The sequence below is a fragment of the Rhodamnia argentea genome, chromosome 7 (assembly GCF_020921035.1).
Source record: "Rhodamnia argentea isolate NSW1041297 chromosome 7, ASM2092103v1, whole genome shotgun sequence".
Taxonomy (NCBI): Eukaryota; Viridiplantae; Streptophyta; class Magnoliopsida; order Myrtales; family Myrtaceae; genus Rhodamnia; species Rhodamnia argentea.
This window is the reverse complement of record NC_063156.1, coordinates 29705854-29731269: the sequence shown is the minus strand read 5'-3', so window position 1 is coordinate 29731269 and position 25416 is coordinate 29705854. Positions and strand designations below refer to the sequence as shown.

Below are 25416 nucleotides of genomic sequence, written 5' to 3'. Positions count from 1 at the left end.
GTAATATTAGCCCTAATTTTTTTTTACTTATTTATACTATTTGTGAAATTTAAGTTTACCATAACGTTTAACTTGAACCAAATGACTCATTTATCACATATTCACATAGTTTTTATCTATCCTTTTGTTACCAACGTCGCATTGAATATATTAGAGAGTATACGGGTATTTTTTTTTTATAAAGCTTTTTTTAAATTTTTTTTTTTTTTGGTAAAGAGTATACGGGTATTAGTATCATCTTCAAATCATATTTTTCATCTTCCGCTATGATGAAGCATGTCTTACCCATTTAATTGTGCTACTGGAACTATGCTTGACAATTCCACTATGCAACAAGTTGCTGGGTAATATGTTCATATAAGTAGTCTAATAGGATCACTCTCTGAACAAGTAGATCAATTTCATTTTTCGAGCAATATGCACAGGAACTAAAATAAACAAAAAAAATTACCGTGAAATTTTCCTAAACCATGTGTATATCAACTCAATGAAATTAAGCCAAATCTAATACGAACATTTAAAATTCTAATTATTTCTTCCCTTAGGGAGGAGGGCACAATCATCTCGTGGGTGCCCTAATAATCGAAGTTCAGGATCGGGGGATTGAAAATTACTTGAATCAATCATGGCATCAACCTTTTCAACCTTTACCAATCGAAGTACAAGATTGGAGATTGAAAATTATGAGAATAAATTATTGCACAAATTAACCCATAGCATTTTAATTTACATCGATGAAGTGACAGGCTTTTTTTTAAGAGAAAAAAAAATTAAGGAAAGAGATGAGAAAATTCTTTTTATTCTCCAGCCTAGGCCTAGTGTAGAATTACCAACTTTGTTTGTTTTCTCCAGTTCTCCAAGTAAATATTTCTAGACAAGTGTTGAGCTTTCAGACATCACTTGATTATGAAGGGGAATGACAGTCTCAAAGAGCAACTATCTGCTATACAACCTGCTCTGGATGACATGAGGTTGAAGAAAAACGAAGGAATGAAGAAATTTTCTGAGACACAATATATGTGCAGAGATACCAGGCAATGAACTATCTATTGATCCTGCTTCTCTGCAAGTTAATGAACATGATTGGACATTAAACATGTTGGCGGAACTCAAATCACATTTGCGGGAGCTTCGAAATGAGAAGGTTTATACCATTTCTTTTCTCTATATTCATTTTTGTGAAACCCATGAGAAAAATTGGGAAATAACTCAAATTAAACAATTCTTTAGTTTGAGTTGCAGTTGATCCACTTTCAAAAGAGTGAAAAAAACATATCAACATTAACCATGCACACACGTGCATGTCACATATGGTCAAAGTAGTTAATGAATTTTTTTACCTGTATATACTATTTATAGAATGTACGTTTAACATCACGTTTAACTTGAATTCACATATTGCCCAAATATGTGCAGAGATAGCAAGCATGAACAAGCGCTCCCAGTTACGTTTAAGATTCAGGTTTAACATCCATGAATGAGCGCTACCGTGCAAACCATTTCGATTTTCAAAATGTGTTGATATAACATTTAAAAGAAAATCGGTATGTAAACTTCCCTTCATATATAGTAATTTAACAAGTGACCCGGTGGCATTTGGGATTGGAATATTGTTGCTAATATTGTTATTTTTATTATCACTATTGATATGGTCTGATAGTTGGTTGTTTGGGCGTTTTTAGATTAACTGTGACTGTAATGATTCTACTTTAAAAAAGGATTTGATATTTAGAAGAGGTCATCTTCTGCATTTTTCGGCCAATGAAACATAGAATGAAGACAAGGTCTGATCTAATTTGATGTTTTTAGCAAATGCCGCATAAGACTTAAACTGAAAAATATGATTATCTTGATGAAAGTTTTACAAAATTTCCCAAATAGTGTATTGCTTAGTAAAGCATGGCCGGCTGGAATAACGTAATGTGATGATTGCCACTATGTAATGATTGCAACACTCTAGAACTTGGCTAGATCTAATTTTGATAAAATGGTCCGATACAGTGACTATAATGATTCTACTAGACTTAGAAGAGGTCATTTTCTACATTTTTTACTAATGAAGACAATGTTTGATCTAATTCTGATAAAATGATATGATAGTTGGGTGTTTGGATGTTTTTAGCTTGACTATGACTATAATAATTCTATTTTAAAGAAGGGTTTGAGACTTAAAAGATGTTATTTTCTACATTTTTAACCAATGAAACTTAGAATGAAAACGAAGCTTGATTTAATTCGATGTTTTTAGCAATGGCCAGCATAAGACCTAACTTGAAAAATATGATTACCCCGATGAAAGTTTTACAAAGTTTCCCAAATAGTATATTTGTGATGCCCCAGAACATCGTGCGCTACACGTGTCATCTCTATTTATATCTTTTATTATTTATTTGCATGCAGAAGCATAATAAAAAAATTTCACATCATCATCCCCAACACATCTTCTCATGAGTTTACTAAATACATATGCATCATTTATTTTGTACCAAATGTACATGTCACTTATTTATATTTTACAAACATATTCAGCATATCATACAATACAAAAATAATGTAGACCTAGGAATGGTTAGGGTCATCTATCTCCACTACTTCGCTTCTCCTAAGCCAAAAGTCTGCCTGTACAAACGTCGGTCGAACAACTAAAGATCGATGGCTTCACCCATCGATAGGCTATCATCGCCTAAACCTAGAGGACCATCAAAACCTCTAATCGGTCCTACAACTCGCCCTCAATGTTAAAACACCAGGCAACATATAGATGAGGAACCCATTCCGCAAGCCCAGCGTTGATCCATACGTAAGAGGTACACTTAATATACACTATAGCTTCTTTGGAAACAAAAACATCTTCATAGATGTATTATACATGCACCACGGCTTCAAATAGAGGTGGCCGATAGTCCATGCTACATATTTGAAAAATAATGGGGTGAACCGAAGCACAGTAAATGAAATCTCCAAGTCTTAGGTAGATGATTCTCTTATCGCTCAACCTGGAATTCACAAAAACAAGCATTCAAAATAATATATGAATGCATGGACATTCGCATGATCTTCTTCCATAATGACGTGTTATAATATTGTGCATATGATGCAGGCCAATGTCACGTTATGCCACAATGCACCAATATCAGCTAGTGTATTATTCATGCAATTAAATGTATATACACGAGCATGCATTGTATTTATTACTTCATTTTTCATCCCGAAATTCCCGGGGCTTCCCGACACACGGAGTATCTTGACACACAAGGCATTTTGCAACATCCGCCTACGAGGCATCCCGACATATGGGGCATCGCTACTCCTCGGCATCCCAAAACACTCCTTGGTTCCCGATACACGGGGCATTGCAACTCTGCGGCATCGTTGCCACCATTACGCGGACGACGGCACATAATCTTTTACATGCGAAGTTTATACTCATGAAATATTCATTACAAAATCATTAATTTTTTTCCCTCAAGCCATCGTACAAGCAGAAGTATTCTAATTCATACATCATACATATCCTTTCATGCCTCAAAGAATACTATGATGAACGCAAACTTTCGAAAAAATTTCAAAAAATTCTTATTATTATAAATATTTTAGCTCCAAAAGAAGCAACACCAAAAGTAGAATTAGTAACAGTAATAATCATAATGATCATTAAGTTCATGAAATTATCAACTTCACGATTTTTCTTTTATATATAATTATATTATATTTATTAGAGCATTATATTATATAAAAAAAATCCATGGTCTGTCAAAGCTATTGACCATCGGTCAACCTATAAAATTCGATGACTTTTTTTTGTCGGCAATTTTTTTTAACGATAATTTTCACACTACGTCCAATAGCCTCCATGTCAACAAAAAACTAATAACTACTCAGTTTTCATTATTTTCATCCAACGTATTACCAATTCTCATAGAAAAAAAAATGATCAAGCTTATCATTTGCAAAGTGACACCAATCAAAGCATCACAATCAGTACATGAGTTTCACCTATCAATTTCCTTTGTTTCTTTCATACTTATCACCAAACTTGATTAAAATTAGCAATCAACTAAGTCAAAAGCACTAAATATATCATTCTAACTTAGTGCTTAGAGTTTTCACTTACCTTGAAAAGATTTGAACGCAATTCAAAGCTTTAGTTTTCTTCAAAATAACGAAACCGAAAATCCATGAATGCTTTATTATGAAAACAACATAAACTCTTTTGTAGAAAGTTATGGGAATCATGATATACCTCGTCCGAAATCGATTTACGAAAGCATAAACTTTTAATAACACAGATGTGGGCTTTCACTTTCGCTCGTGAAATTGAAAACGAAGGTTGAAGGGATAATTGAAGGTGGGTGTCAATGGAGTGGAGTCGCTCTGTCTTTTTAAAGAGGGTCTCTTCTTATTCAGCAAGTGTGAGAAAATGAACGAATGGAATTGCTTCAACCATAGTTAAACTAATCATTGCTCATAGAGTAAATCATTAAGCCTAAAGGTAGAGAGGTAAGTTGTCCCAATGAAATTGCTTGGAATGGCCCCTAAGAGAGGAGCTAATAGGGGCTATTTGGCTGGGAGAAAAAGTAAAGCTCCACCGATCAAGTAAAAATTGGCTAATAATTAAATGCATGTAATGATTAGATACAAATCCCTTGATAGCATTGGCTTAAGAGAGGGATATTTTGATGAATGAAGAAAGGAGTGGTTCTCCGTTGGCCAAATTTTGGGTTGAATCATTATGTGCATTTATGGACTAAAGCCAAATTTGTTGAGGCAATACATGACCTCATCTCTTCCAAATTTCATCGGCAAGTCAAGAAAAGAGGGTTTCATTTAGCTAGTGAAAGAAGAATCATTAAGTGCATTAAGTGCACTTCATGATACAAGATATGAAATCAATTGCTACGGTAAGCATTTATATATATATATTGAAAAATTTTCTAGATATCAATTAAATTAATTACATAAACAAAGAAATTGGTGTCTGTTTTAACCATTGATTATATAGAAGAATATTTTAAACTCCTCAAAATGTTTCGCAAAATTTATCAAACAAAAATGAAATATATAATTTAATAAATTTCAAATCTATCACTCGTTTGAAATCTTGTAGCACACGGGTCTCGCTTAATAACTAAGGCGGCGTTATGCGGTTCACCGCCACTCTACAAAAACAATACTAAAACACATATCTAGCAATCCAATTTTAACAAACATATTTTCTGAAAAATACGGGCACAAAAATATTTTTCGTGTCTCCGCTAAACTACGTAAATTACTTAACTAGAGTTCTCACGTGCAACATTTATTGCCTACAAATTCTTACATAATATAGTTTTAATGTAGGAATTTTTAGGGTGTCGTATTATTGCTTAGTAAAATATGGTTGATTGGAATAACACAATATGATAATTGCCACTATCCGATTATTGCAATACTCTAAAACTAGGTTTGATCTAATTCCGATAAAATGGTCCGATACTATGACTATAATCATTATACTAGCCTTAGAAGATGTCATTTTCTGCATTTTTCAATCATTGAGGATAATGCTTGATCTAATTCTGATAAAATGATATGATAGTTGGGTGTTTGGATTTTTTTAGCTTGACTGTGACTATAATGATTCTACATCTTTTAATTTTGATAAAATGGTCTGATAGTTGGGTGTTTGGGCGTTTTTATCTTGATTGTAACTGTAATGATTCTACTTTAAAGAAGGTTTAAGACTTAGAAGATGTCATTTCTTGCATTTTTCGACAAATAAGACTTATAATGAAGATAAAGTTTGATCTAATTGGGTGTTTTTAGCAAATGCCAATGTAATACCTAATCTAAAAAATAAGATTAACCTGATGAAAGCTTTACAAAGTTTCTCAAATAGTTTATTACTTAGTAAAAGATGGTTGATTGGAATAACACAATGTGATGATTGCAATACTTTAGAACTTGGCTTGATTTAATTTTGATAAAATGGTCCGATACCTTGACTATAATGATTCTACTAGACTTAAAAGAGGTCATTTTCTGCATTTTTCAATCAATGAAGACAAGACTTGATCTAATTCCGATAAAATAATTGATAGTTGAGTGTTTGGGTTTTTTAGCTTGACTTGACCGTAATGATTCTACTTCTTTTAATTATGATAAAATGGTCTGATAGTTATGTGTTTGTGTATTTTTAGCTTGAATGTGACTATAATAATTCTACTTTAAAGGAGGGTTTGAGATTTAGAAGAGGTCATTTTTTGTATTTTTCGATTAATAATACTTAGAATGAAGACAAGGCTTGATCTAATTGAGTATTTTTAACAAAGACCAGTATGAGACTTAATCTGAAAAATATGATTACCCCGATAAAAGTTTTACAAAGTTTCCCAAATAGTCTATTGCTTAGTAAAACATGGCTAATTGAAATAACATAATGTGATTACTACAACACTCTAGAACCGAGCTTGATCTAATTTCGATAAAATGGTATGATATTGTGACTATAATGATTTTACTATATTTAGAAGAGGTCTTTTAAAGTATTTTTTGACCAATGAAGACCATGCTTTATCTAATTATGATTAAATTGTCCGATAGTCGGGTGTTTAGATGTTTTTAGCTTGATCGTGAATATAATGATTATACTTATTTTAATTCCGATAAAATAATCTAATAATTGGGTGTTTGGGTATTTTTACCTTGATTGTGACTGTAACAATTATACTTTAAAGAAGGGTTTGAGACTTAGAAGAGGTCATTTTTTGCATTTGAGGCTTATAATGAAGATAATGCTTGATCTAATTTGATGTTTTTAGTAAAAGCCAGCATAAGACCAAAGCTGAAAAATATGATTACTCCGATGAAAGTTTTAAAAAGTTTTACAAATAATCTATTGCTTAGTAAAACATGGCTGATTGGAATAACGCAATGTGATGATTGCCACTATATGATGAATGCAATACTTTAGAACTGGGCTTGATCTAATTCCGATAAAATGTTCAAATATAGTGACTGTAATGATTTTACTAAACTTAGGATATGTCATTTTCTACATTTTTCGATCAATGAAGACAAGGCCTGATCTAGTTATGATAAAATGGTCTTATAGCTAGGTGTTTGGGTGTTTTTAGCTTGGCTATGACTGCAATAATTCTACTTCTTTTAATTCTAATAAAGTGATCTAATAGTTGGGTGTTTAAGTGTTTTTACCTTTGACTATGACTGTAATAATTATACATTAAATAAGAGTTTGAAACTTAGAAGAGTTTATTTTCTGCATTCGAGACTTAGAATGAAGACAAGTCTTAATCTAATTAGGTGTTTTTAGTAAAGGCCAGCATAAGACCTAATCTGAAAAATATGATTATCCCGATGAAAGTTTTACAAAGTTTCCCAAACAATCTATTGCTTAGTGAAACATGGCTGATTGGAATAACGCAATGTGATGATTGCCAATGTATGATGAATGTAATACTTTAGAACTGGGCTTGATCTAATTCTGATAAAATGGTCAAATACAATGACCGTAATGATTTTACTAAACTTAGAAGAGGTCATTTCTGCATTTTTTTTATAAATGAAGACAATGCTTGATTTAGTTATGATAAAATGGTTTTATAGTTGGGTGTTTGGGTATTTTTAGCTTGATTGTGACTGTAATGATTCTACATTAAAGAAGAGTTTGAAATTTAGAAGAGTTTATTTTCTGCATTTGAGACTTAGAATGAAGACAAGAATTGATCTAATTTGGTGTTTTTAGCAAATGCCAGTATGAGACCTAATATGAAAAATATGATTACCCCGACGAAAGTTTTACAAAGTTTCCTAAATAGTCTACTACTTAGTAAAACATGACTGATTGTAATAACGCAATATGATGATTGCAATACTCTAGAACTGGACTTGATCTAATTATGATAAAATAGTCCGATATTGTAATTGTGATTATTCTACTAGACTTTGAAGAGGTCATTTTCTGCATTTTTCGACCAATGAAGATAAGGCTTGATCTAATTATGATATAATGGTATGATAGTTGGGTGTTTCTAGGTTGATTGTAACTGTAATGATTCTACTTCTTTAATTTTGATAAATTAGTCCAATAGTTGAGTGTTTGTGTGTTTTTAACTTGACTGTGGTTGTAATGATTCTATTTTAAAGAAGGGTTTGAGACTTAGAAGAGATCTTTTTCTGCATTTGAGACATGAAATGAAAATAAGGCTTGATCTAATTCGGTGTTTATAGCAATGGCTAGAATAAGACCTAATTTGAAAAATATGATTACCCCGATGAAAGTTTTAAAAAGTTTCACAACTACTATATTGCTTAGTAAAACATAGCTGATTGGAATAGCGCAATGTGATTATTGTCACTATGTGATGATTGCAACACTTTAAAATTGCGTTTGATCTAATTCCGATAAAATAATCTGATACTATGACCGTAATGTTTTTACTAGACTTAGAAGAGTTCATTTTCTGCATTTTTCAACCAATGAAGGCAAGACTTAATCTAATTATGATAAAATGGTCTAATAGTTGGGTGTTTTGGTGTTTTTAGCTTGACGGTGACTGTAATAATTCTACTTCTTTTAATTATGATAAAATGGTCTGATAGTTGAGTGTTTGTGTGTTTTTAGCTTAACTGTGACTGTAATAATTCTACTTTAAAGAAGGGTTTGAGACTTAAAAAAGTTCATTTTCTACATTTGAGACTTAGTATGAAGACAAGGCTTGATCTAATTGGGTGTTTATAGCAAAGGCCAGCATAAGACTTAATCTGAAAAATATGATTATCCTAATGAAAGTTTTACAAAGTTTCGCGAATAGTCTATTGTTTAATAAAACATGGCCGATTGGAATAACACAATGTTATGGTTGCCACTATGTGATGATTGCAACACTCTAAAATTGAGCTTGATATAATTCTAATAAAATGGTCCGATACTATGACCGTAATGATTCTACTAGACTTGGAAGACGTCGTTTTCTGCATTTTTCGACAAATGAAGACAAGACTTGATCTAATTCTGATAAAATGGTCTGATAGTTGGGTGTTTGAATGTTTTTAGCTTATTGATGACTGTAATGATTCTATTTCTTTTAATTTCGATAAAATGATCTGATAATTTTGGTGTTTGTGTATTTTTACCTTGACTGTGACTGTAATAATTCTACTTTAAAAAAAGGTTTGAGGCTTATAAAAGGTCATTTTCTGTATTTGAGACTTAGAATGAAGACAAGGCTTGATCTAATTCGGTGTTTTTAGCAAAGGCCAGAATAAAACCTAATTTGAAATATATGATTACCCCGATGAAAGTTTTATAAAGCTTCCCAAATAGTTTGTTGCTTAATAAAATATGGCTGATTGGAGTAACGCAATGTGATGATTGCCACTCTATGATGATTGCTACACTCTAGAACATAGCTTGATCTAATTCTAATAAAATGATACTATACTATGACTATAATTATTCTCATAGACTTAAAAAAAATTCATTTTTTGCATTTTTCGACCAATGAAGACAAAGTTTGATCTAATTATGACAAAATGGTCTGATAATTGGGTGTTTGGGTGTTATGTCTGTTATTATAATGATTCTACTTCTTTTAATTCTGATAAAATGGTTTGATAGTTCGGCGTTTGTATATTTTTAGCTTGATTGTAACTGTAATGATTCTACTTTAAAGAAGGGTTTGAGACTTAGAAGATGTCATTTTCTGCATTTGAGACTTAATATAAAGATAAAACTTGATCTAATTCAGTGTTTATAGCAAAGGCCAGCATAAAACTTAATCCGAAAAATAAAATTACCCCAATGAATGTTTTATGAAGTTTCCCAAATAGTTTATTGCTTAGTAAAACATGGCTGATTGGAATAACACAATGTGATAATTGTCACTATGTGATGATTACAATACTCTAAAATTAGGCTTGATCTAATTTTGATAAAATGGTCTGATACTGTGACTGTAATAATTATACTAGACTTGGAAGACGTGATTATCTACATTTTTTTACCAATGAAGATAAGGTTTGATCTAATTCTAATAAAATGGTCCGATAATTGGGTGTTTTGGTGTTTTCAGCTTGACTGTGATTATAATGATTCTATTTCTTATAATTCTGATAAAATGATCCGATAGTTGGGTGTTTGTGTATTTTTACCTTGATTGTGATTGTAATTATTCTACTTTAAAGAAACGTTTGAGATTTAGAAGAGGTCATTTTCTTCATTTGAGATTTAGAATAAAGACAAAACTTGATCTAATTCGGTATTTTTAGCAAAGGCCAGCATAAGACCTAATATGAAAAAGATGATTACCCCGATGAAAGTTTTACAAAGTTTCCCAAATAGTCTATTGTTTAGTAAAACATGACTGATTGGAATAACGCAATGTGATGATTACCACTATGTGATGATTGCTACACTCTAGAACTAGGTTTAATCTAATTCTGATAAAATGATATGATATTATGACTGTAATGATTCTACTAGACTTAGAAGAGATCATTTTTTTGTATTTTTGACCAATGATGACAAGGCTTGATCTAATTCCGATAAAATGATCTAATAGTTGGGTGTTTGGGTATTTTTAACTTGATTGCAATTGTAATGATTCTACTTCTTTTAATTCTGACAGTTGGGTGAGTTTTTAGCTTGACTATAACTTTAATGATTCTACTTTAAACAAAGTTTTATAGGTTCTAGAAACAATAGGTAGGCCTTGGCATGTTTGGGGATTGGGGATGGACCAAGACGTCACATCATTACTAATACTCAACTGCTATAGGTGGGAGCGCACTTTGGATGGTTACATGACGGTGCCCTATATCTCCACCATTAAGAGTGATCGTCATATTGATTGTGAACTTGCTCGAACTATAGAAGAGCTAATGAGAGACAAATGTCATTTGGATCGCATCACTTGCCGCTCCAACAATTTGTAGGGGAACAATGGCGAACAGCGCCGCGTATATTTGATTGGAGTAACACATGATACCGAGACAAATCTTGGTCATGACTCGTAATAGCTTAGTTGTTCGTGGACAACAATTAAACGTGCCTTTACTCCTGAAGGAGAAGGCCTACGTGTACATATGAAATCACAATCTTATGATCGCTCGTGTTTGTTGAAGTTTATGGTTTTGGTGCACCGGTCCGCCATGGGGGTGTCTGCTTCGCATGGAATTCGGAGGACTTTCATGGTCCTTCAAATTGCATGCGGAGCAACCACAAGATGAGGTTGCACAACAATTCACTGCCGATCCGAAAGTGGACTTGTAGTGCGTTTTAAGTCCTTCAAATTACATCCAGTAATCTACTTCCCCTAGGAAATGATACAGTTTGTTAGGTTAATGTTTGAATGAACGGCAACGTGAACTTTGGAAATCTACCCCTTGCACTTTTAGAAATCCTTCGCAAAGAAATCTTTTCAAAAAGTCTTAAATGTATTGAACTTTTATCGATTCAGTTTTAAATTTTTTGAGGTTTTGCAAATTGAGTTCATCCGATTAATTTTGATTGGAAATCATTGATGTATTCATCAGTTGTCCTACTTGGCACGCCAATATTAGTGTGGGTAATTTTTAATAATATTTATTTATTTTGTTCTTTTTCCATTTTCCACTTTACTTCTTACTTTTTGTTTTTTTTTCCTTTTCTTGTTTTTTTTTTTCATTTTTCCCTCCATTGGCCATCGTTGGGCCTCATTGATGGTTGGTGGAGGTCACCAGCCTTGGGCGAAAGATGCTCGGCCTTAAGTTGGCAAGGCCGCCCTCGCTTGGAGCATGTCTTACATGTTTAATTGTGCTACTAGATCTACGCTTAACAAATTTCACTATGCGACAAGTTGCTGTGTAATATGTCGACATAACTAGTCTAATACGATCACTCTCCGAACAAGTTGATCAATTTCATTTTTCGAGCAATATGCGGGGCAACTAAAATAAATAAATAAAATTACCATGAATTTTTTTTCTAAACCATGTGTGTATGAACTAAATGAAATCAAGCCAAATCTAATACTAACATTAAGAAATCTAATTATCTAATGATAAGTGTTGAGCTTTTAAATATCCCTTAATTATGAAGGGGGAGAACAGTCTCAAAGAGCATCTATTTGCTATACAACTCGGTCTCAGCATCTATTTGCTATACAACCTGTTCTGGATGACTTGAGGTTAAAGTAAAATGAAAGAATGAATGAATCTTCCGAGACGCGATTGCAGATTGCCCACATATGTGCAGAGATAACAGGCATTGGACTGTCTATGATTCTACTTCTCTACAAGTTAATGAACACGATTGGACATTAAACGAGTCAACGGGACTCAAATCACACTTGCAGGAGCTTCAAAATTAGAATGTTTATACCATTTCTTTTCTCTGTACTCATACTTATTTTACACTATTCGTAGAATGTACATTTAACATCGAGCGCTCCCATGATGCTAGTTAAATATGTTTGATAAAAACCATTTCGATTTCTAAATTGTGTTGATATAATACAAACAAAATTTCAGCGTGTAAACTTCCCTTTCTTATATCCTTACCCAAAAAAAAAAAATTCCCTTTCTTATATAGTAATTTAAGAAGTGTCCCGTTGGCATTTGGGATTAGAATATTGTTGCTGATGTTGTTAGTTTTATTATCACTATTGATATGGTTGGATCATGTCAAATGTTGACAGGACACCCTCAACAAAAATTTCTATTTTATGACCATACTTTTTGAACGATCAAATGGCAAATGAATATGAGAAGAGAGGGGGCGGATCGCGATGGCCTTAAGGTTAAGGTGGCATGTGATGTGAGTTAGAGAAAGACGCAGCAATGACTGATATCCACACTATAATGCTTAGTTGGTTTGGTTAAATTCTTGTTCCCAAATCAAAACGAGCAAATCTCCAAGAATACAATCACGGATAAAGTGAAAAGAGAAAAATAATACACTAGCCCTTTAAATTCTTCAAATGATGGGAGCCAGAAGAAATGTACATAGAGGAGCCCTGCATATGTCTACTTTTGATTATCCATATCGGTCTTCAGTATATCAGAGCTAAACCTTTTTCGTTTTTTGATAAGTTTCTTGGCAAATCGTGACGAAGAACATCATTAATTACTTTGGATCAGAGAGGGGGAGAGATGTATTGACAGACGAAATAGCATCACTGGGACTTGTATCGGTCCGTGATATGTTCGAGTTTCTTGAGGATGTGCCCTCTCACGATCTTGTCGTAAAGAAAAGCGGCCCCTTGGCAGTTGGGAGAGACCAGCCACATCACGAACAGCAGCTTCGCATCATACCATATCGGGATCCTAAACAATGAGGCGAGCATGTAAATGCCAGACGCAGCCATTGTCATAATATCAGCGACCACGACATTGGAAAAGCTTTTGTCAAATGATGCGAAACAAGGAAAAATGAAGAGGAGGGTACCATTGCAAAAGGGGTTGGAATAACATCTCCATGAGGGTGAGAAACGAGTACAGGATCCAGTAAGCGAGCCATTGCTCATTCTCTTCCGCATTCATCGGTCTGCTCTCTATGGCCATTATCGATGCTTGTCTGCAATTCGTTGTCCACACCCACTTATGTTTGTAAGTAGTCATTAGTTTCATGCTTAGTCTATGAGCAATCGGTCCAGACAGCCAGGCACCCGGGCCAAAGAAGCCCAGGCACAAAACATTAAAAACAGTGATAAACACATTTAAAAGTTGAAGGACGTGATTATTCACTAGGCACTCTATAAAGTCAAAAATTGATTAATGAAGAACACAGCTATTCAAATCGTGCTCAAACGCTAAGCATCGAGCTATCCTGAGATTTGGAGATTTCAAAGTAATCCTCTTTCACGTTGAACATGCTATAATTGAATGTTAGGATGAGAACTGTGAGAACCAACAAGTTTTTTAGTAAAAAAAAATTATCGGGTTACACAAAGACTACCATAGATTGGACCGATTTAGTACGACATAAATCAATTCTCTAAATGCCGAACCAGGCATTTATGCCGATCCTAGAAATCGTAGGCCTAGTCCGTTTAGGTCAGGCGAGAAGAATGCCTCCCAACCGAACACGACCCTATTTTCCTAACCGCCTGTTTGATAATTTGTCTTATCACTTCATTATTCAATTTTTGAATCCGTAATAACGTGCTTAGTATTAATTACTTCAGATTAACAGTCTTGTTGATTCTATTCTTTTTTATTTTGTATTAAATAATAAAATAATCAAAAAGTGCAGAGAAGGACTTGCTTACAAAGGATACAGCAGCATGAGTACCGGTCTGAATGAATTTTTGCCAACGATGCCAAGAAAAAACACAAGGAAGAAAGTATGTGTCAGAGACGGTTACCGGGAAAACAAGAAGAAAATCTGTAAATAATCAAATGTGGATTGAGACAGGAGATTACCCGGCGAGGGCGCGGAAGTTTTGGTACGATGTCCACAACTGACCCATTATGTACTCTCTCTTCTTTCGTTCCTCGGCCGATTTCGTGGTCTAAGAAAGTTAGGAGGAGGACAGAGATGTGGTGATATAGTTACGCATATATAGCGGGAGAGATTGGCATCGGATTCTGCCTTAATCGAGGGAACAAAAGTAGCCCGCCAAGGTATATTAGCGCATGCATGCATCACGTCTTCTTGGACAGACGACAAACCATGCCTTTGTTCTTTTCTCAGGCCTCAAGCCTCCTCTGTCTGTCTCTTTCTCTCTCTCTGCCTTTTGCTCTTTCCTCAAGTATCAAACCTTCAGGCAATTTATAGTTACTTTGGTTTCAAGTTTCTGCCCCTCTACCTGAAGATTTCTTTATAAGATCTTGGCCATCATGGTCGGCGCCAGATGTTTCTTCAAGAATAGGGAAGAAGTCAATAGGCCTACTGCCCAGAAATTGGCCCAGTACGGATGAAATAGTATTGGCCCAATTCCAATTCCAAGTCATTATCAACTCCTTTTTACATCTTTTAACTTAGGTTTATAGGAGCAATCGAATGCAGACCCATTTCGGATGGTCCACGTCAAATCTGTGGGCCACCTGTCCTCAGGGCCCGACCAGAGAAAGAGGAGAACAACCTATGTCCGCACATAGAGGCAAAAAAGGAGAGAATCAAGACCCTTGCCATAGTAATAATAATAATATTATTATAGGACTAGTTTTGTCTCGTGTGTAACATGGAAGAACCATGTGATGCCTCAATCTCATGCCTTTTTCGGTCCGCAACAGTCTCTTTCCTTCCCATCCTCCGATCCATCCGCTAACATATAATAGTAATTGTCAACAAATAGTTCGGAGAGGACTTTGACCAGAATATCCCGTCAAGCGATTTGGTGCCTAAGAAAGAGAAAGAAAGGAGAGAGACAAGAGCATGATCATCGGCATTGGCATTGGCAATACAGATTCATCCAACCCCTGTCAAGTATCAACCCCCGTCCCCACCTAAATCCCAATCTGACGTTCTCTCATTCTGGACCGTAGCATGAGCTTCCATATGACTCGAAATGATTCTGAGTCAGAATGCCTAACTGCTGCTTTCTCAATAACAGTGTCACCCAATTCAAAAACAATCGAGAAGGGTAACAATAAGAAATACCCAATTATGTAATTTTACACTTGTCACCCTCTACTGAAGTGGTTTTCATAAAGACACAATGATAACAAATACCCAGATAGGCATAATACCTTTTTTTTTTCATTTCTAATACATGTCGTTTATATACACGTGATTTCTCTCCACCTATTTAGTTTCACTACGCCGTGCTTGTATGCACACATCGATCACGGGAAAATTGCTAAAAAAAAGTCCTAAACCTATTGTACTTTCGATTCTAAGCTTTTCGATTTTTCCAATTGAGTCATAAATCTTTTGACACTTTACCAATCGAGTTCATCCGACCAATTTGTGTCGGAAATTGCTGACGTAGATGCCGAACATTCTGTATGACACGACTAAAGCCGACGTTGACAATTTTTTAATCTTTCTTTGAAAAAAATCCGAGTCTTCTAATTTTGTCCTTCTTCTTCATCTTTTTTTTCTTTTTTTATCTGCCGCTAGTAAGGGTCGCGGCTTACCCAGTAGCTAAACATGTTCGTCGGCCCTCGCATTTGGTTGGCAAGAGTCTGCTGGACTTGATTTAAAAAAAAAAAAAGCAAAGAAAGAAAAAAAAAATAAATTTTAAGAAAAATATATAAAAGATTGTCCATGCTAGCGTTGACCTTCCTAGCTAGGTGGCACCACGGACATTCAAGTCGGCGATTTTTGATTAAAATTAGTCGGATAAACTTAATTGGTAAATTGTCGAAATATTTATGATTTATGATTGAATTAGATAAAGCTTAATAGATTTAAGGTTTTTTGAATAATTAATTGATAATTAATCATCCACTCGTCAATTAGCCAGAAACATCAGGCGCCACGACTGTTGCAGTCGTCTCGCTCAGCCGTTCGCGCTTTCAGTCAGCTCTATCCCATCAACTCAACTTCATAGTGCCAGGGAGATTCCTCTGCGCGTGTGTTCGCCAAAGTTATCGTCTCCGCAGTCCCATTCGAAGGTTTTAGCTAAAGCTTCCGAGGCGGAACGACGAGAACCGGTAAGGAAGGAACTAACTTAGTCCCAATCCAAATTCCTCGTCTCCCCCATTCTTTTCGTCACGGTTTACATCACGCAACCCCAGATTGCGACGGCGCATGCATACAAAAATACAGTTCATAAAAAGCAGAAGGGCGGGTACAAAGATGCTAAAATTAGGATGGCGGGCTCGGTAGGCCTGACAAAATTCTCAATCAGCGTCGCCACGTGACCCCCCAGAATCCCACCCAGCCTGACTCAGCTTCATCCTATATTTTTATCTTCAAAAGTCCAAGTGCACGCCTCCCCCCGCCCTGCTGGATCATAATCGTTCCAATATAAAATCGAAAACTCGTTCTCGAAGACAGCAGAATAATAGCTCCAACGCGACAATCAAGTCGCTCGACAAGTCGTACTTCGCCAGCCAGCTCTGTATCCCCCCAGGCAACGTGTCGCGCTCGCAAGTCTTCTTCGGGTTATAAGAATGCGACGTCGTTCCTCATCGTCATTCAGTTTGCCATTTGTCGCGACTCGTGCGCGAAGAGTACGACGTCGGAAATGCGGTACTTGTTACGAGACGGAAATATTGATAAAGGCGATGGAGTTCGTCACGTGGGCTCGAGTCCGTCAAGCGAAATCTTTGGGTTGGTGGGGACCGCGGACCGTTTCGCCCACCTATCATTTCACTATCGAAGTTTAAAACAAGAAAAAAGTAAAAACACAAGAGCCAATTTTAAAAAATTCACGTAACTCGCTAGAGACAGTAAAAGTCGAATTCTTACGCTGCAGATATTATCAATTATTTCGATCACACGAACTCTTAATTAATAAGTATTTTATGTAAAAATATGAAACAATGATGTGTATAGCTACGATTAAGATTATACCGTTCCTAACAGTATTGTCCCTTTAATATAATTCAAGTTCCTTCCCCCGCTTAATTACGTTCCTAATCACGTTAACTTACAATATCTATTCTATGTGATTTTTCATCCACGAAGGAAAGTGCATTGAGGCACGGTAACATGGGCTGTAGTACTACGTTTTCTTATTTCGCTGGTCTCGCACATGCATTCTACAGAATCCGGTACAATTATTGTGTCGACTATATTATAGGAAATCGATAGTTCAACAGAATCTTAAAGAATTCCCTTTCTTTTCTAACTTGTCATAATTCGACAAACGTCAAAATCAAAAGCGCGAGCCGCCGAAAACTTGAATCCATACTATTCTACAACAAAACTGAAGAGAGATAGATTGATGTAATTTAAAGCATATTTGAGAAGACGAGCACCGTCCTCGTCGTGTCGAGCACCGAGAATTAAGAATGAGCGTAATTTCGGGATAAAATCTAGAACCTAGAATCAAACCGATTTTCTACCCATTCAATTTCGGGTTTTAAGGTATGTAGAGTAAATTTCAAATTTTAAAACCTGATGAATATGTTTCAACCGTCATGTTTCAGGTAGGTAGAACCCAAAACCCGTATTAAGTTTTTTGTGCATTTTCTTTATATATTTATTCATGCAATCATATAGTATTTCAAAACGTCCAATAATAAGTGTATAATCCGAAATCGCTAGACTGAACTTCAAATTTTGTCGATTTATATTAAGAATTTTACTTTGTTAATGGTTCGTACATATTCATGCGTCTAAATATAAGTTTGTGGTAAATAAATTATAGTAATAAATGATGATCATTAGAAGTGATGATTTATCGCAATCGTTCAATTAAAAATACAGGCGAAACAAACCTTGAAACCTAACTCTAGAATTCGTGACGGGGTAAGTTTCGAGTTCGAAAAAAAAAGAAAATTGTTATGACAAGCAAGTTTCGGATTTTAGGCGAAATTCGTGTGGAATCTGGAATCGCTGACCTTCGCTAGGGAGTAGCGACATTGTTATGTTTTCCTCTCTAAATTGAGAAAATAAAATTTAAAAAAGGAAAGAGGGAAGGTACATGAAAAAACGAGCTTAGCTTAAGCTTAGCTTGTTATTCCTCAAAGTGTTCATAACCACCAACCGCCTCATCATCACCGTCGCAACTGCGGGGGTAGCGAGAGAGAGAGAGTGTATGAGGCTTTCATTTTTGGGTGTCGCATGGGGCCCGAGATGAATCCAATGGGAGCTCTGGAGCTTGTCAGTCGAATTTAGTGGGTGGCGAGTGGCGACCCCACCCCACCTCACCTCTTCTCTGCTCCTGCTCAGGTGATGAAATTCAATAAAATCTTGTGTATTTGTAGCAGATTCAGAGTTGTGGGTCATGGAGACGGCATTGCTCTTATTTACAGTCTTGATGAAGTAATGGCGGGTAAATTAGTAGAATTTGAAGAGGGTACAATAGGGATTGTTCTGAATTTGGAATCAAATAATGTTGGTGTTGTATTAATGGGTGACGTTCTGATGATACAAAAGCGAAGTTCTGTAAAAGCAATAGGAAGAATTGCTCAGATATCGGTAAGTGAGGCTTATTTGGATCGTGTTATGATGGTATTTTTGAGGATCATCTAGGTCTTAACCCTTCCAGTGAACGTATAGTAGAGCTTCAATTTGACATACGCAATGGGGTCCCATTCATGGAATATATGCTTCTGAAAAAGGAAGAAGGAAAGATGGAGGATAGGAGTTTGGATTGGCAACACCTAAAAGTGCTTAAAAGGTAGGGTTGGGACTTTGCTTTGGAGTTCGTTCTCAACGTTTCCGAGACTCCTCGTAGTACGTGATTACGATAACTTTGGCCACCACCCCCCTCCCCTACCCTTTTTGGGATTTGCCCTTTATTTTTCCATTCTTCTAATAGTTCTTCGTTTGCTTTTAATTAAAATCCTTAATTTCGGTAAAACTAAAAAATACAGAGATTGTCCAACACTGCAACACATACTTAATCTTCTCTTAATTTGAGTAGTCAGTAGTTCAGACATCAAATTTCCTTTTATTATCGAGCATATTTACTAGCAGTTTAGTTACCCCTTTCGGAAAAGGGATTGATATTACTTTTTGCGATAAAAAAGAGCGATTGGGGTCCCCCCTCCTCTGTTTGGTCCAATCGATCGTGGCGTGGGTCGGATGAGAATTGGAACACAAATGCCACAACCCTTCTGCTTTCTTGGTTACAGCGACAACGACACCACCCCTTCCCTTTTGTCTCTTGCATTCGCCGCTTCAAGATGATATCATCATCATCATCATATTCAAAATGTTTCGTTCCCTAGTTCTCACGGTTAACCTTGTTTTGTACACATGATGATGATGATGATGATGATGTTATGAAACGTTGGCTACTCCTTTTCAGAGAGAGGACAAAAGCCAAAATAAAATAAAATAAAAAGAAGATGGAGAAAGCAAACGAGAGGAGGTTCTTGATGAAAACGAGAGGAGAAAGGCCCACTTGCCTTGCCTTGCCTTGCCTTATCTTTCCACAAAATGGCCAAACCTCCTCTGCATCATCCTCCATTGCAATTTTCTTTTGATTTCTCGAACCGGCAGTTTCGTCACCCCATCATCTTTTTTGGGTGTGTTTTCGTTCCTTCTGGGGATGAGGGTAACCATGAAGTCTGTTTTATTTTTATTTTTTTTGGGTACTTTCCATCCTTGTTTAAAATCCGAAATGGCCTCTTCCGTTTCACTCTTTATTTAAGCTTTCCTCCCCACTCATCTTCGTACGTGCATCATCCCCGAAGTAGCTCAGACATAATACAAAACATAAACATTCACAAATATAAATCAAACAGTCGAATATTGATCTTAAGCTTCTGATGGATTTCGACAAAGCATGACTGAGGTTGAAACAGGGGAAGGGAAGAAGATGATAAAAAGACAGGGACGAATCTGTCAGGGGGAATGGCCAAGTGATTCATGATGGACCCTCAAATCTTTCATCCAAGAGACGAGTTGGGTACTGAGGCATGAATGAGACGTGCGAAGACTGGTTTGAGACAGGCCTTCGACAAAGCCGCAGGAAAGGGCGAAAGCGCCATGTGCAAGCGGAGCTTTATCCCATTTATGGCAGCTGAGAATCTCTCTCCCACCCCCTCCCCACTCCAACCCAATGAGGAACTCCACTCGACTCATTGGACTTTTGGACGCAGAACACGCACGGCCTTCACTCGCCACCCTATACAATACTCCCATAGCTACCACAAGAGGCCGAGAGTTACTGCCTCCACCTAACCATGACGATGTTATTATGTCTTTCCCCGCCACCGACCCCAGGAAAATCTTTGCTTGTGTTTCCGGAACGAGCCAGTACCACACTCATCACCACGTCACTCTTTGCTTGCCTTCAACCATATGAGGTTTGCCTATGCAGCAGGCCTCTGAGCATTCGTAGTAGTAATCACCACTCCTCCATTATTGCTCTGTCGGAAAGAAAAAAGGACATTGCTCATAACATCATCTTCATATCTTTATCCTAGATATCCTCATACGTATGGCAGATCCATTTAAATGTCTTTTTGCTTCCAGGATCTCTCGACACAGTTCCCTGTTTTATGAACAGTTAACCGGACTTAGAGCGGAATTTTAGCTCACGACCTGGATAGCTATGAAAAAAATTTGTTTGTTACATCTCTTCACCGTTCTCAAGTGTTTAGACACAACGTGGAGACCAATGCATAAACTGCATTGCATTTAGACTTAAAACTCATAAATCTCTGCATGCGCCCTGTTTCTTATAAGCTATTGCAACTTTGCACAGCCATCTTATTTTCAAATAGTTTCCAAATGTGAAAAAGTTCTCAAATTTGCTCAAGGACGATCTCATTACACCCGTTTGCTTAAACATCTCGCTCCCCACAAACAGCTTCCTACCAATAATTTTTTGACCTCCCTCCCACCGCCTGATTTGTCTCATCTCCATCCTTAAACAGGCCGGGCACACCTTAACGAGCGATAAAGTGGCCGACACCCCTTTTCATTTCTAAGTTTTCATCTCAACCTAACAGTTAACGAACGACTATTGAAATAGCCTTTTACTTTGTTTCTGCCCCAACGTCGATCTCGGTGGGGCACATGTACCGGGCGTCAATTCACTACTCACCACACACACCAAACCAGTGCTGGTGAGTGGCGAAACATGCGTTAATGTTTAGAATCTTCAGGTCCATGTTTCACTCATTTCACTCGCTCAACCAACCAGCCAAACCCACCTGTCCGCGAGCCGAACAGAGCGCGTGAGAAGTAAAGACCTGCCTAGGAATCTCAACACTTGAACAATACATCAACCATCCCAAAACAGAAACCCAGAATTGTTTAAGTTTTACCGAGTCCCAAAAGGTGCAGAATTCTGTTTTCATGTCATGGTGCTTTTGTTTTTCTATGTTAACATGACCTTTAAACGTCTCTTTTATAATATAGCGAGAGGTGGGGAGGAGAAAGGGAAAAGGGCAGTACAGAAGAAAAGACTACAACAAAACTCTACAGCCTAATCTGTAGATTTTATGCTTTTAAACAAGGGACAGGCCACTTGCAGAGCATGGAGCACGACAAGGGGGAAAGGTTCTTATTCCCATTTCTACCCTCAGGGTGTCTCAGTTTTTACATGACAGAACAGGCGTTAGGGTTCTCATCGCTGAAGATCTCAGGAGGGTAAGGATTGTATGGTGCAGCCACGAAAGGTTGATGATTGTAATTGTATGGCGGCGGAGGTGCGTAGAGATGATCCACAGGCACATTTCTCGGGGCAGAGTAAAACTGATTGTAATAGTACTCGTTCTTCATCATCTCCACCACCTTGTTCTCTTCCGTGGCCTCTGCCTTGGCTTCGGCGGAGGCGTCGCCTTCTTTCTTCTCTTTGCTCTCTCCCTCGCTCTTCTTATCCCCTCCTCCTCCGTCGCCCGCCTTCTTCTCTTCCTTGGCGTCTTTGGCCTTCTCTTCCTCTTTCTTCTCCGGCTCTTGCTTCACTATCGCCGCGTGCCTCCCCGTCCTCTTGTGCACGTACTCCACCAGCTTCGGGGGCTCGAACACCCCCTTCACCGTGACCTGTGAGCTCTTCAGATCTGGCTCAGCTGATTCCACCCCTGAAACGACCAGAATCCGATTGTTTATTGTCAGGATCGGGCTTTGGCTTGATGAGTGCGAAGAGAAGGGTCGAATACAAGTCGACCGGAGGAATTTCTTGTTGAGATATTAATTCAATGGATTCGGTCATAAAAGAATGAATCTGATTTGATAAGAGATGCATTATTCAATCCATTCCAACGGTATTCCCCTGAATCTGAACTTATGATAGGATTCTGATTGAAGTCCTTTTCTATAGAGATTCAAAGTAAAGCGTAAAACTTTTATTTGAAAAAAGAAAAGGGTGTTTTCTTTCTCTTTCAAATCATCACATTATGAAATCATCGAATACGAAGACAGCGTGATGATAAATGACGTCGGAAGTGAAAAAGTTCACACCTTTCATTCTGAGGATGCGTTTCTTGATTGTCTGAGCACAAGCCTCGCAATGCATATGAACGCTGAGCACCACCGTGATCACCTGCGGCGGCTGAACGACATTTTGTGCCCAGAAAAAAAGAATCAAATGAAGATCGAAGACCCAAACCAAAAGTCAGACAGAAAGTTGAATCTTTGAAGCAAAAGGAGGCGGCGGACCTCTTCTTTCTTCTCTTCGGGCTTGGGGGCTTCTTTCTCTTCAGGCTTCTTGTCTTCTGGTGCAGGCGGCTTCGGAATAGGAGAGAGAAGCTCCACTTGTCGGTGGCTCTTCTTCTGAACTCTCTCCAACACTTTGAGTGGATCTGCTTTCTCTCCTTTCACCACCACCTTGTGCGTCCTGCAGTCCGTCGTCACCTCTTCCACTCCTACCAAAAAAAGAATCAATCAAAACAGAAAGAAGAAACATTTTGAACCTCGGAGCAGAGCACCGGTCGAAATCACGGATTCAGCACAGCTTCAGGACTGACCATCAAAGCCATTGAGGCTCCGGCGGACCTTGCGAGCACAGCCCTCGCAATGCATGTAGACTTTGAGCACTATCTCAGGCGGAGGGGGAGGCGGGTCGTTGGATTCCTTCCCGTCCTTGGACTCCTCGGCCTTTTTCCCTTCATCGGCCGCTTTCTCGGGCTTTTTCTCTTCTTCCTTCTTGTCCGGTTTCGCTTCCTCCGTCTTATTGGCCTCCTCCTGAGCCTGCGCCTTCTTCTCCTCCTGCACAACCCACAGACCAAAAGGAATCAGCGCACAAAACACACGCAGAAGGAGAAGACACCGTTTCGAAAGCGAAGAAGAAGACCTCTCCCATTGAGGTCGTCTCGTTCAACTCTGGTTCAGAATAAAAAAGACTTGCGGAAGAAGGGTGCGGAGACACTCGGGGTTTGGCTGGAGATAAGATTTGAGGGGCTCTCTCTGTCTCTCTCTCTCTCTTCTGGGTGTCGCTGCAGTGGCTACCGGAAATTGCTCAGGACCATTAGATCTCGCTCGCAACTCCCACCACCACTGCTACCACCACCACCACCACCACCATCATCATCACCAGCATCGGCTCACCATATGGCTGATTACGTGGCTTTATATAAGGGGGCACGTGCATTGCAGGATGAATGTGCTCGAGACACATGTTGCCCGGAGGTTACATCCTCCCCCCGCTTGTCATCTCCCGAGGTTCAAAACTTTGGAGTAAATACTTTTTCACTTTCCGAGCTATCACAACCTCCAATTACTGGGATGCATTCAATGCAGAACCCTTAAAAAGTCTCCCTTTGAAATTACGATATGTACCCATTTTTGCCGAACTACCTAATAGATCTACACACATCAGCTGCGTGCGCCGGTGCTCCGCTCCGCATTATACCCGACTGCTCTCGCTTCATCGACCGTCACTGTTACTCCCGTTCTCAGTGAACGGCCGACATTTCGCGCTCCACTCTTGACCTTGGAGGACTTTCGGTCAACCCTACTAGTGAAATTATTGTTGAATTGAGCGCTAACGAGCATCTAATCTTACGGGATTCGGGATTTTGGAGCATCGAAGTTGCAATTGGAGAGAGACTCCGGTTAACCTCAGATTTGACCAGGTCAAAAACAAAACGGACATCCAAAACGGGGGGACTACGAAACTGCCAGCGCCTTGGGTTTTTGGCTGCGCTAGGATGTTTGTTTAATAAATTCTTCGTGGACAATTAAAGATTATTTGACATCATTCATTTCCCCAAAAGTTAGATATCGGTCGACCATATTATTTCGCTTGACGGACCTTCAAATACGAGATTCGCATTATTTTTGCAAAAAATGAACCATCTATTTCTATTTTTTTTTTCAAATAATAGTTTATGTCACTACAAAAATAAATAAACGAAATATATTTTCGTGATTTGAATATAAATTGTTAGTGATACTGAAACATTTTCATTGATTAGTTATTTTAAATGACATGAGCGATTATTTTTATAAAATTATTTATTTTTTGCGAAACAAATAGAACCTTAAAGCGAAATCATCCTTAATGTTTGCTCCCCTTGGAATATAGTACTTATTGCTTGAGATTTCATTGGGTACGATGCAATCAAAATAGTATCCTAATGGTTTCAATACTTAGAAGGACTTCCTTATCAAAAAGGAGAATAAATTGCGAATCGGATTCTCTCGTATAATAAATAAGCGAATCATATTTAAGCGATTTACTGCAGTTTGTACAAGTGAAGTTTCACGAAAATTCTTGAACCTCCATCATTAGTTTGTTAGAAGCGTTTGATAGCTCGACCTACCACGTTAGAAATGCTAAAACATCGTAATCACTTGTCAATTCAACCATGTTCTCTACCTATCTTCGATGACGATCTTTCCTCGCCGTCGTTTCACTTTTCAGGGGAGGTGTTACATCTACTTTTGAATGTCGTCCCGTCTTTTTTCACGCAAAAAGA

At 37.4% G+C, this 25416-nt stretch overlaps 2 protein-coding genes and 1 long non-coding RNA gene across 3 annotated transcripts; 1 reads left to right on the top strand and 2 right to left on the bottom strand.

The window, feature by feature from the left end:
- Positions 1–5638: 5638 nt before the first annotated feature.
- LOC125315945 lies at positions 5639–9343 on the top strand. The gene is made up of 3 exons (XR_007199273.1): positions 5639–5715; positions 6720–6738; positions 9191–9343. It is a non-coding gene; the product is annotated as an uncharacterized LOC125315945 (long non-coding RNA).
- A 3590-nt stretch (positions 9344–12933) lies between these two features.
- On the bottom strand, positions 12934–14685 carry LOC115749557 (HVA22-like protein e). Its single transcript, XM_030686426.2, has 4 exons — positions 14404–14685; positions 14250–14276; positions 13427–13555; positions 12934–13305 (listed from the first exon to the last, which is right to left on the bottom strand). The coding sequence occupies exons 1-4, from the start codon at positions 14448–14450 to the stop codon at positions 13155–13157; spliced, it is 354 nt and encodes a 117-aa protein (XP_030542286.1). The 5' UTR covers positions 14451–14685; the 3' UTR covers positions 12934–13154.
- Positions 14686–21891: 7206 nt separating this feature from the next.
- LOC115749590 (heavy metal-associated isoprenylated plant protein 7-like) lies at positions 21892–24195 on the bottom strand. Its single transcript, XM_030686476.2, has 5 exons — positions 23790–24195; positions 23464–23704; positions 23156–23361; positions 22958–23048; positions 21892–22578 (listed from the first exon to the last, which is right to left on the bottom strand). Exons 1-5 carry the CDS (start codon positions 23796–23798, stop codon positions 22097–22099), a joined length of 1029 nt encoding a protein of 342 aa, XP_030542336.1. The 5' UTR covers positions 23799–24195; the 3' UTR covers positions 21892–22096.
- Between the last annotated feature and the right edge of the window lie 1221 nt (positions 24196–25416).

Excerpts from the sequence above, each read along its gene's own strand:
- LOC115749557 (XM_030686426.2), bottom strand. The coding sequence starts at position 14,450 with ATGGGTCAGTTGTGGACATCGTACCAAAACTTCCGCGCCCTCGCCGG. Across the intron at positions 13,556-14,249 it reads CTCATGCTGCTGTATCCTTT|ACAAGCATCGATAATGGCCA; the intron begins GTAAGCAAGTCC and ends AACGAATTGCAG. Across the intron at positions 13,306-13,426 it reads TTCCAACCCCTTTTGCAATG|GATCCCGATATGGTATGATG; the intron begins GTACCCTCCTCT and ends CTCATTGTTTAG.
- LOC115749590 (XM_030686476.2), bottom strand. Across the intron at positions 23,362-23,463 it reads GAGCCTCAATGGCTTTGATG|GAGTGGAAGAGGTGACGACG; the intron begins GTCAGTCCTGAA and ends TTTTTTTGGTAG. Across the intron at positions 23,049-23,155 it reads CCGAAGAGAAGAAAGAAGAG|CCGCCGCAGGTGATCACGGT; the intron begins GTCCGCCGCCTC and ends AATGTCGTTCAG.